General features: G+C 42.6%; 1 protein-coding gene across 5 annotated transcripts in view; it reads right to left on the bottom strand.

Moving 5' to 3' along the window:
- Positions 1-723: 723 nt before the first annotated feature.
- The window catches only part of LOC125441354 (calcium/calmodulin-dependent 3',5'-cyclic nucleotide phosphodiesterase 1C-like), a 185575-nt gene continuing 174580 nt past the window's right edge, over positions 724-11718 (bottom strand). For 3 of the 5 annotated variants that reach the window (XM_048511891.1, XM_048511894.1, XM_048511895.1), the window contains 2 exons: positions 10374-10436; positions 724-2703 (listed from right to left, as the gene is read on the bottom strand). In XM_048511891.1, coding sequence (XP_048367848.1) covers positions 2534-2703; positions 10374-10436 — 233 coding nt within the window. In that variant the 3' untranslated portion in view covers positions 724-2533. Of the gene's footprint in view, positions 2704-7213; positions 7514-8825; positions 8932-10373; positions 10437-11718 lie in introns of those variants that run through there. The other 2 variants (XR_007245830.1, XR_007245831.1) reach the window with 1 other exon arrangement.

Below are 11718 nucleotides of genomic sequence, written 5' to 3'. Positions count from 1 at the left end.
AAGGAAGGAAGGAAGGAAGGAAGGAAGGAAGGAAGGAAGGAAGGAAGGAAGGAAGGAAGGAAGGAAGGAAGGAAGGAAGGAAGGAAGGAAGGAAGGAAGGAAGGAAGGAGTTTCTATATAGATTTCAGGTCTTGTTGCTAGGTTTCTCTTTATTAAGAGAATTTTTAATTTAAAAATTTCCTGATTCTGTGGAATTCAAGCTCTCCTGTCATATGCCATTCCAAATAAGAATGGCAGCGAATGAAACTGTGCATGCAGAGGGTTGGATCCAATCAATTTTTCTGCTGGTAAAAAAAAAAAGGTGCTCAGGTTTATGGGTCCTGCTAGTACAAAACTGTTTCAGGCAACAGCCCGGAAACCACACAGCACCCAAATGTTTCAGGCAACCTTTCCAAAAGAACACCAGATGGCAATGTTGCATCACGAAACTGGACTGCATCCTTGCAATGGAATATGGCTGCAGAAGATTAAACCATTTCCCTATATTTTACTTTAACAGTACTTTGCTAAGGCAAAATACATGCATCGTTATTTGGAATAGCTATAAAATATAGATATGTCAGAAGTGTGAAACCCATTTCACCAGCTCCCTGCTTTTCACACAAGCATATTTAAAACAAGAAAAGGGCTGAAAAGTACTCAAGAGTATTCAATGTGAACCTGAGTTTTGGGGAAAGGACATCTTCACACAGAGCCACACAAACACACACAAATACTCAAGGCTCCTTTGGAAGAATATAACATTGTATTTTGTACAACTTTTCATGCATAATACCTAAGGTACTTTACAAGCAATGTGTTTCCAAATAGTTCTCTCTGCTTTTAATTGTACAATTCTGAAAGATAAATTGCCTTCTCCCCCAACAACTAATACCCCTACAGTAAAAGACTCTACAGTGATACAAAGGAGGATCAGGAACTATCCAGCAGTGTGCAGGGGTAGGGTGGGGGAAAATTTTAAGACAGATAATTATCCCACAGAAACTGATATTTCGGTGCATTGAAGGAAAGGTAATGTTATGTAGTAATCACAATGTCAGTCTGGGGAAACCCAGATTCAGGTCTTTACTCATGAAGTTCCCTGGTGGTCTTGGGCTAGGCCAACTTTCTTGGCCTAACACTCATCACAGGTTTGTTGAGAATAAAATGGAAAGGGGAATTATGTTTACCTCCCCTGCCACTTTGAACGTTGCTTCCCTTTCTTTATTCGGTATGGAGTTTAGTGTTTTCTTATGCATAAGCCTTACCAGTGTTTCCTGTGGCAATTTGTTCCCAAACATAAAACTTGAATTTATTCTGAATAGCAGGTCAATATCTGGAGAGAATCTTTGGATCCATAAGTAGTCCTGTAATGGCTTGCGGAAATTGTCTTCGAAATTGGTCCTCCCAAGACCCGTTTCATGCAATGGTCAACCAGTTTAGTTGGGTGGGGTGCAATAAACAGGGGACATGGAGACCAAGGCTTTTCCCTGATGTGGTTTCCTAGCACTGGGTATTCAGAAATTAACTGTTGATGCGTGTGAAGGTTCCAAGGAGCCAAGAAATGCAAACACTCTGAGTCTAGGTCACCTTCTGTCCTTTATGTACAAGGCAGCATCCACCATGTTCAGGACATAAAATGCTCAGCAAAATTGGGTTCCATGTAAAGATCAAAGTAGAATTGTAACTTCTTCCACGAAATGCTTTAGAATGATCCACTTGGGTCCTAGTGCCTACAGAAGTAACAATTCTATTTTGATCTTTATGTGGAAAAGTATAGGCTCTGTCAACGTGTGTTGGGTATAAACCCATGCTGGAGGAGTGGTCTTCAACCCGTGGGTCAAGTAGGTCACAAAACATCTGCTTGCTGGGTTGTATGCTTCTATAGAGCCATCATCATCTGTTGATGTTTTGAGAGACCTTCTGCTACTGTCAACAACTTCTGCCTCCTTTCATGCACATGCGGAGAGAAGCAGCCAGACAGTGAGGCTATGTCATTGAGCAATGGAGAAACTCCATGGCTCTGATCTAGGCTTGTTTCTCACTATGGTCAACCCTCTGGTGCTCAGGTTTGTATTTACTGTCCCTGGGTCTCATGGTCTGCTACTTAACAGCCTGGATATTAATGGAATAATAACTCTGCCCCGCTTTTCCCACCACATTTGATTATCGTATAACTTCCTGTCACCCTTTTGCAATTTAGTAGGTTCAATTTTGTCATTAGGGGGTTAAAAGTTGCTTGTGGGTATACAAATTGTTTTGGTATGTAAGGTGACCATTATACAGTAATAGTTCCTCAGTAGACAGTAGAGGTATCGTCCCTTGCAGTATAATTTTGTACTTATGGTTCATGAGTTTTGAATTTCTTCATCTAATTCATCTTTAGTGGACCAGAGACTGCATCTGGAGAATCTTTCAATTGATTCTCTACATTATCTACTTGACTTTTTAGACTATTTCACAATTTGTTTAGAGTTCACAGCATGTTTTTAGAACAACTTCTTCCCAAATGTCTTCCTTCAATTATTGGAAAGAAGGAGGAAAACAGAACTTTTTATTTCCTATTCCAGTTTTGAGAAATATTTTGAATCTTCTTCATTCTTCCTCTCTGATCAAGCAGTTTATATCTCACCATGTATTCATCGGTTTTCTTGTGAAAGGGTGGGAAGGTGGTATTCGAGAGATTGTTGGGTTTCCTTGAACTGCGTATCTCAGGCTTGATGGCTAGAGGGGAAGAAGATCAAAAACAAATCAGGAGAAATAATCTATTTATGTTCTTGACAAAAAGCCTGCATTTACGTAATAATCCAGGGCCCAAGAAACACGTATGAGCTCCCCTCCCCACTTCCATTTAGACAAACTCAGGGGTTATGAAAGCAACATCCCCTATTATTTGTAAAATGTTATACATAGCATCAGAGGTGGGATCCAACCAGTTCTCACCATTTCTCTAGAAGTGGTTACTAATTTTTTTCTGAGTGCTGAGAAGGGGCTACTAAAGCAACCTCCCTGCCCAATACGGACTGGAGGTGCGTGTGTGCACCGCCGCCACTGTTTATTATTATCATTATTATCATTATTATCATTATTATTAATTCGATTTAATAGACCGCCCTACCCCCGAAGGGCTCAGGACAGTTTTAGGGATCCGGGTATGTTTAGTCTGGATAAGAGAATGTTAAGGGGTGGCATGATAGCCATGTTTAAATATCTGAAGGGATATCATCCTGAAGATGGAGCAAGCTTGTTCTCTGTTGCTCCAGAGACTAGGACATGGAGTAACATAATCAAACAGAACTAAGATTCTACCTAAAAATGAGGAAGAACTTTCCAATGGTAAGGGATGATCAACAGTGGAATACACTACCTCAAAGGGTGGTGGAGTCTCCTTCTCTGGAGGTTTTTAAACAGAGGCTGGATGGTCTTCTGCCTAGAGTGCTTTGATTGCATGGCAGAGGATTGGCCTAGATGACCCTTTAGGTCTCTTCCAACTCTGTGATTCTGTGGTTCTATAATGGGACTGTGGCTCAGACAAGATAGTCCTCCTGGGATCTGATAAAGTGTACCCATGTCCTTTTTTTATGACTTGTGTTAAAGGGTAATGAACTTGTACAGGGTAATGAACTTGTAAACAAAATGATTAAAAAGGAGCTTATAAGTAGTGATTTATTTCAAATTCCATGTTTTAACTAACGGGATATATTATTATAAGTGCTAAACCCACCCCTCTACAATGTAGAAAAACACTTACCTGTAACTATGGTTCACCGAGTGTCTTCTATACAGGCATGCATGGGACTGCACAGGTGCAGGATAACTGCAGAGAACTGACCAAAAAACTTCTAGTTGTTTTTGAGCACCTGAAGAGCTCTCCTCCTTCCTTTCTGGATCTGAGAGCAAGCTGGTTTCCTGCCCAAATAGTCACATGAGAGGGGAGAGTGTTCCTTATTTCTCCCTTCACCACCATGGAAGAGTGCCATTAGAAGAGACCGTAGTCCACAGCGGGTAAAGGAGGGAAGGATGTGTGGCTGCATAGAAGGCACTCAATGAAGAACAGTTACAGGTAAGTGCAATTTTGTTTTCATTGTTGTGTCTTCAGTGCAGTGCTGCATGGGAGAGTAGAAGTTCACTTATCATGGAGGAAGGCATGAGCATATTACCAAAGTAATGACTGCAACGCTACTCTCCCAACAGCTGTATTTCACTTAGGCCGTTTCTGCACGGCGTCGTTGGGGGTTGGGTCGGCATATCCCACGGCGACCCAACCCCCCTGCGACCGTTCGCACGAACGGTCCCAGAAACAGCCGGGATGACCCAGCGTGTCTCCGGCCGTCCGGCACGTCGCCGAGGCCTGGAGACACGCCCCCCAGGCCCTGCACGACTGCTCCAGCATCGCAGGGCAGGGGGGCATGTCCCCAGGCCTCGGCGACGAGCCGGATGGCCGGAGACAAGGTAAGTGAAGGGGGGAGGGGGGAGGGTGCCTTGGAGCCGCTGCCGTTCGCACGGCAGCGGCTCCAAGTCGCCATTTTCCAGAAACCTTGCTCCCCAAGTGAGGTCGGAAAACGGCGACTTCGCGCCGGTCGGGCAGCATGGGGGCGGTGCGGCTGTGAAGCAGCTGCGCCCCCTGTGCTAATGGCTCCCTGGGGACGGCGTTTTTGCCATCCCCAGGGCACCATTAACCGCCCGTGCGGAAAGGGCCTTAGAGTCCACAGTTATGGGCTAATGATGACAAATGTGGATTCAGCAGACTAGGTCATCCTCTTACAGATATCATGAAGGTTGACCCGGGCAAGAAAAGTGACTGAAGAGGCTTGGACTCTGGTGGAATGAACCCTAACTTGAACAATCACCTTGGCATTAGTATAGGCTAATCTAATAGCAGAAACCACCCATCTAGAAATGGTTTGGGAAGAAGAGCTTTACTCTTCTTGGGACCCTTAAAGCATAAAAATAAATTCTTGACTTGCCGAAAAGAATTTGTATGACTTAGATGAAAAAAGGAGTGCTGTCTGAATATCAAATGTATGGAATGGTTGATTGTTCAACCATGGAGTGAGGATTCAGGAAAAACAGAGATCCTGGGACATATGGAAGAGGCATGTAGGACCATCTTATTGGATGAAACCTGGCAAATGGAGAGTCTCCTTGGAGAGCAGATAAATCTCCCAGTCTCCTAGTCAAGGTGACAGTGACCAGAAAGGCAACCCTATAAGAGAAAACCGACAAGTCTTATGGCACATTTGGAATACTTCTTGAATAATGCCATCAACAAGAGAGAAAAGATTCTGAGGTAAATTGAATCACTCAGCAAAGTAGGTCTTCTTTCCACAGTGGTGAAGAAGAACTGAAGGAGGAGTGCTCTCCCCACTTCCTCTTACATGACCACTTGTGCTGGAAACCAGCCTGCAGTTGACTCCAGAGGGAGAGGGGACACTTCAAGTGCTCAAAAGCTTCTAGAAGACTTCTGGTCAGTTCTCCATGGCTGACCTGTGACTGCACTGAAGATACAACAATGAACCAGTGCTTTTAGTTGTCAGAGTAGCTTGGCTTGGCAACCTCTACATTTTTTTTCTCCCACCCTTGTAACAAACCATATTTTATGATAGTATAAAGTTAACAGCATGGACAGCCATTGCTTATTTACATTACATATATACATTTACTGTCAACTCCAAATACAGCCATTTTCAAAGCAACTGTAAAAGTTGAAATCAGTAAGGCAAAGAGCAGCTGAGACTTATCTGGGATGGCGAGCCGAGACCAAGGTAGCAACTTGTGCCAGCCACATGTTGCCCTTAGGGAAAAGCCATTACAGCAGTGGTGGCAAACCTTTGGCACTCCAGATGTTATGGACTACAATTCCCATCAGCCAATTGGCCATGCTGGCAGGGGCTGATGGGAATTGCAGTCCATAACATCTGGAGTGCCAAAGGTTCGCCACCACAGCATTAGAGGTTTGACCAGTGCAAAAAGTGAGTGTCATATCAGGCAGGTGGGTGTGGAGTAATGGGCTGGCAGGAGTCTCGCTGTCCAGCTGGCACAGTCTTTTCCCTCCTTAGCTCCACTCTCCTCTTTCTTGCCCTTGCACCCTCTCTGTATTGCATGGTTTGGTCTGTTGTTTATACACACACACACACACACACACACACACACACACACACACATTCTTCCATCACAGCTTCGTGGGCTGGGCATAGGGCTGGATGCTTTGGGTGGGAGCCTGTGTGCTTGCCTCCCCATCTTTGGGGGGCCCATAACGAGCCTTGGGGTGTGGTGGGCCTTGACGCTGCATGGCCAGGTGGGGGCAGCTGACCAGCCTACACCCAAAGAGTAGCAAGGGGAGATCCACTTAGAGGTCGATACCCAAGTGGCTCCCATGTACTTGTTATTCTTTAGGTTAGTAGGCAGGCTGCCCAATGATAGGATCCGTCTCCATGACGTGTCTTTGCTCCTTATGCCTGTATTCTGTAAACAAGCAATGACCAGAGATTTTTACTAAACAAAACTGTTGTCATGTGTGTTCTTTGCTCCAACTTTCTTCTTAGAACTAGTAAAGTATGCAAAAGTTGAAAACACAATATGGCGAAACTGGGTGAAAACATGAATACTAATGAAGTTCTCAACCATTCTATGACCTTCCATTGAGCCTCAAGCCAATTTTAAATAGTAAAGAAGGAATGAGAAGTCCAGGTGACTAGACCTTTGGATCCATCCAACCATAGACCAAGCCATTCTACCATTCAGGCACAAGAAGCAGGACTCCATGACACGTTAAAGTTCTGAGTTAAAATGTATGTGACTTAGCGTTCATCTCATTGGTCAGAATAGTCATTCTATCCTACCTCACTGGTCCATAGTTAAAAGCAATGGCCAGTGATTTGAAGGGGTGGCATGTGTGTTGTGTATCAAGAAATTGCCATCATTAGAGCTTGTTGTGACCTCTGAATGCAGTAATGGTATTCTTATGAATGTTGTGTGCACATAATCATAACTGCCAAAATCAGATTTGTAACTATGCATATACCATCTGCTTCCATGTAAGAATGTACATCAAACATGTAAGAATGTACATCAAACATGCACAGAAGCATAGCTCATATACCTGCCTGACTTGAAATGCCTAAATACAGAGACAGTCAGATCAAACACTAATCTCACACATATTTTAAATACTATACTGATGGCATCACTGTTCATACAAACACATGAAAAAATCTTCGCAAACATATCCATATGAAAATACATGTGTGGAAGGATTTTATTAAAGAAAGCAACATAGTATAGTTGGCTGCATAAATTCAATTCATACAGGAACTGCGTGTAAATTTTGAACAGAGTAAGAAGTGAGCATGGTGAACAGAACTAAATTCTCAGTTATGCCATGGACCATAATATTAAAAACAAAGAAAGGAAAAGAAAGGAAAAGAGTAAAACAATGTGGTTTTGGAAAGGAAATCTGGTTGGTTTTTTAAATGGTTGCTTCTGATTCCTTATGGTAGATATTCATTGTTGCTGGTTTTTGAGTTCAGGAAATCTAAAGAGAAAAAACAGAAATATTGATGTAAGAACACAGCATGTATTTTTTTACTTAACTCATGCAATTGTTTTGACTGCACAATGTTTGACATCATGCTGCTTCCGTTATTGAAGGAATGTCAGTGCTTTTAACATGCTGCTCCTTTCTTACCAGCTCCATTGTTATTTTTCTATGGTTCAACATTGGAGTTCATAACATTTAATTGCAGACAGTGTGTTACAGTGGTTGGCAGACTGGTTTAGACCTGGGAGACCCAGGTTCGAATCCACATTCTGTATGGACATTCTTGGGCCAATCTCTCTCTCGCTCTTTACAGAATCACCGAATCATAGAGTTGGAAGAGACCCAAGGGCCATCAAGTCCAACCCCCTGCAATGCAGGAACACATAATCAAAGCACTTAATCAACCTCACTGATATATTGTTATGTGGATAACATGAAAAATGAGTGATAATGTCATAAGTTGCTTTCCCTTAGGCAGAAATACAGGGTATAAATATCTAAATAAATAAATACACCATGAATTCTTTAAGGAAGGAAAGGTGAGGCTGCCAGTCTGCCTTAATTTGGGCTAATAGTAATTTCTGCATATTCATATGTTAACAGAGCCTCTGATTTAGTTGAGGTTTTGATGACAGGTCATCTTGGTAACGTCTGTTACTATCAAATTTTGCATACTTATCAATCCCCTTTGAATATTCCCTTTTGCAGAGATTTCTTTGTGTGAATCACCCACATGAACTATATTTTTGTACCATTTTTGCTATGACAAGATTTCCCCATAAAACATGCACATTTTCATGGGGCTGAAAGGCTCAGGCTCATTCAGCACATGCAGAATAATGCACTTTCAAACTACTTTCAGTGCTCTTTGAAGCTGTGCGGAATAGCAAAATTCACTTGCAAACAGTTGTGAAAGTGGTTTGAAAATGCATTATTTTGCGTGTGCAGAAGGGGCCTCAGTGTGATGAAGGATCATGGAGTATGTCTCTAGAGGATCCCCTCACGAACACATACCATCCCTCATCTCTGCTGAACAGATCATTGATGCTATTCAGTCCAATGTGCTCTGTTCTGATTTCTACATTAAATTGTGAAATTACATGTAGCATTGGTCTGCAAGTCCTTCCCAGTTAAGAACTACCATTGATATAACTTGCTTCCTTGCATCCGTAGTCCCTAACTGAATTGGGGAGATTGCTTATGAAATTTTTTTCCCACCATGCTAAGTGAATGAGGGCGTAAAACTGTCCCAAGCCCAGATCTTGTTCTACATGTTAGTATAGTTCAATGTGGACCTAATACTAACCTTAACATTTTGTGCAGGAAGCACATGCTTTTCTTGAAAAATGCCTCCAAGCAATTGGGCTGGTATGTTGATGCAGCAATGTTCTTCTGAAGAAGCTCTCAGTCTTCTGAAAGAATGCCATATAAAAAGGGCATCAGTCAATCCCAGTGGAAATGCATAAACAACAGCAGCACTAAACTGAAGCAGAAAATACCTACATCTAGCACTACAAAATACACTAGGCAACAGCTAGTGAGCGTTTTGGCTAGAATACGGGAATGCTATTGACTATACAGTACCTTTGTTTAGGCATCACGTCAGGGAAACGGAATAAGCAAGTTCTTCTTAAGGTGGCACCTTGATCAGGTGCCAGAGGTTTGTTTGTTTTTTTCAGTCACTGTCCGCATGTATCAGATGACATTATAGTGTGGGGTGCTTTGAGATGTCAGAGAAAAAAATTCCAAGGATCATTAAGGCTCACTGGATTGTCTGGAAAAAAATATAGCCTGAACCTTGGGTTACTTTAGCAAATGTTAATTGTGTCCCACTGCATCTGTAATAACAGAACTCACGCATGACCCAGCAATTAGCTATGACCAGAGTATGCAGTGGCATTCAACCCAATAACTTTTTTTTCTTGGATAGATTGTGGAGCCCTTCTGAAATCTCCAATTTTTTTGCTACTTGCCAGAAGGATTTGCTGCTAGTAGAGAGAAAGGGAGCCACCTGTTTTGTCTGTCTTAATGCACATGCTGAAAAAAGCAGCAGAGCATCGTGGTATGGTCAGTGGTGGAGAGTTCCAGAGAACCTCTTCTCAACAAAAGCTCTCCTTTGCATTCTTTCTTCTCTGCCAACCTTCCCCCATCCTCACGTGGTTGTCCTTCAGTGTTCTGGGTATGTGCTTCCAGGACCCGCCCTTCCCACAAAAGCTCCCTTGACATTCCCACATGGTTCATCCACTGTCCATTCCTGCCATTCAGGCATCTAAAGATCTATGCATGAACTTAAGACATAGAACCTTCTCTCCTTGAAAAAGCCGACCTTTTATGGATAGGGGACCTCTATGCTGCAACTGGAAATGAGGTGTGGTTGTGGGGGGCAGGCAAAAAGAGAGAGTACAGCTTTTTTGGTGACGGGGTTGTCTGAACATTTCTGTTTTAGCTTGCTGCTCATAACAGTATAACTTCTGATGCTCAGTTTGTGTTTCCTAACTTTGCTTGATATCAATGAGATCATAACTCTGGCTCCTCCTCTTCTTGTCACATGTATCTGATGTCACATGACTACTATCATATGCTTGTCACTATGTTTTCCCTTCCTTCTACCTGGGGATTAAAGATGGATTGAGAACAGATTCAATGAAAAGTAACGTATATGCACCATTTGATCACTAACCAACAGATGATGTGAAGGAAATTTCCCGATAATTGTGACGCCAACAAGCAGCTACATATAAATCTCTGAATCCTTCAAGAACACCAAAGGAGCCAATTCCCATCACAGAACATCACTAATAACTTCTTGACCAGATGCTTCTGAGAGCATAACAAAAAGGCAGCATTTACTGACCTGGCAAAGTGAGATGACTGGAAGAATTCGGCACTGCCGCGTCATTTGTGCGTTGCTTTGAACCTTCAAAAATAAAAAGTCATCTAAGAAGGCAAGAATTAAAACAAACATGCACTCCTCAGTTAACACCCCCTTTCTTTACAGGATGTCTCAATAACCTTTATTTGATTCTTGCTATCATATTTATGTAATCAATGAATACATAAGATTTGTGCAAACACTAACGTCTCAGTGATGTCACAACCTGCAGCATTATTGCCCTGTTAATATGGTTGAATTTTAACTTGGATGGCCATAATACATGGCTAGTGGTTAGTGTGGCACAGATTGCCTATAAGATCTGTTCTATCAGACTTGGTCTATCAGATCAGGTTAAGCTAGTATTGTGAACAGTTGTGACTCCCATCTTTGTTCAATGAGCTTTATTATTTATTAATGAATGAATGAATGCAGTCCAGCTAAGTCAAGGCATATCACCACCATCTGTATTTCTGAGTCACTGAAAGCTTCTCTAGTCAAGAAAAGAATAACTCTTAATCAGGGGCATATGTACAGAAAATTGCACCGGGGGCAAGCTCTCAAATTACAACATCTTCCCCCACAGCTGATACCCATCTTTTAGATAACTGTACCATGCTATCAGCTGTACCTTACAACTGCACCTTACAAATTAAATGCATAGTATTAACAACTACCTGGGCAATGTCCTAATCAGTACTAAAACCATTTTTAAAAGTACCCTATTCATTTAAAGATCATTTTAAAAGCCTACTACAAAATCACAATCTTTTTTTTAAATTAAAAAAGCACAACTACAAAGTACAAAACTTATTGTTCACCCACATCTCAAGAATGACAGCAGACCTTTTGGGAGGCCAAAAAGGAGCCCCTGTAAAGTATGGAGTACTTTGCAAATTTAAGCAATTCACATGAGCTCTTTTACGTTCTGTGGCCAGAAGGTGTGTTTTGGCTCATCCTGGGGACAAGTCACTCTTCAGCCACTGCTCCCTTTTCTCAGCCTTTGCAAGGTAGGACAGGAAATTCAGGACCACAGAAGTCAGAAGGGCTTGTGGCCGCCTCAAAAGAGAGTTTGTACAGATGAAGCCTGGTGGGGGGAACAGTATGCCTCCCCTGCCTCCATTTCCCCACTGCTAAAATCGATCTGACAGAAACTTTGCCCGGGTTCCCCAAACAAGCTGCCCACCCCAGCAGCTGCTCCTGGTAAGTATTGGAGTGGCTCCCTCAGGCCCTGTTCTAGAGCCTGCACCATGTGAGGAAGTTCCTAGTCCTCTCAATCTGGACCTCAATTGGAGGTGTGGTTGCACTCCCCCGCCTAGCCTCCACA

Source organism: Sphaerodactylus townsendi, linkage group LG11 (genome assembly GCF_021028975.2).
Source record: "Sphaerodactylus townsendi isolate TG3544 linkage group LG11, MPM_Stown_v2.3, whole genome shotgun sequence".
NCBI classification, from domain to species: domain Eukaryota; kingdom Metazoa; phylum Chordata; class Lepidosauria; order Squamata; family Sphaerodactylidae; genus Sphaerodactylus; species Sphaerodactylus townsendi.
This window is presented reverse-complemented; position numbering and strand designations above follow the sequence as displayed.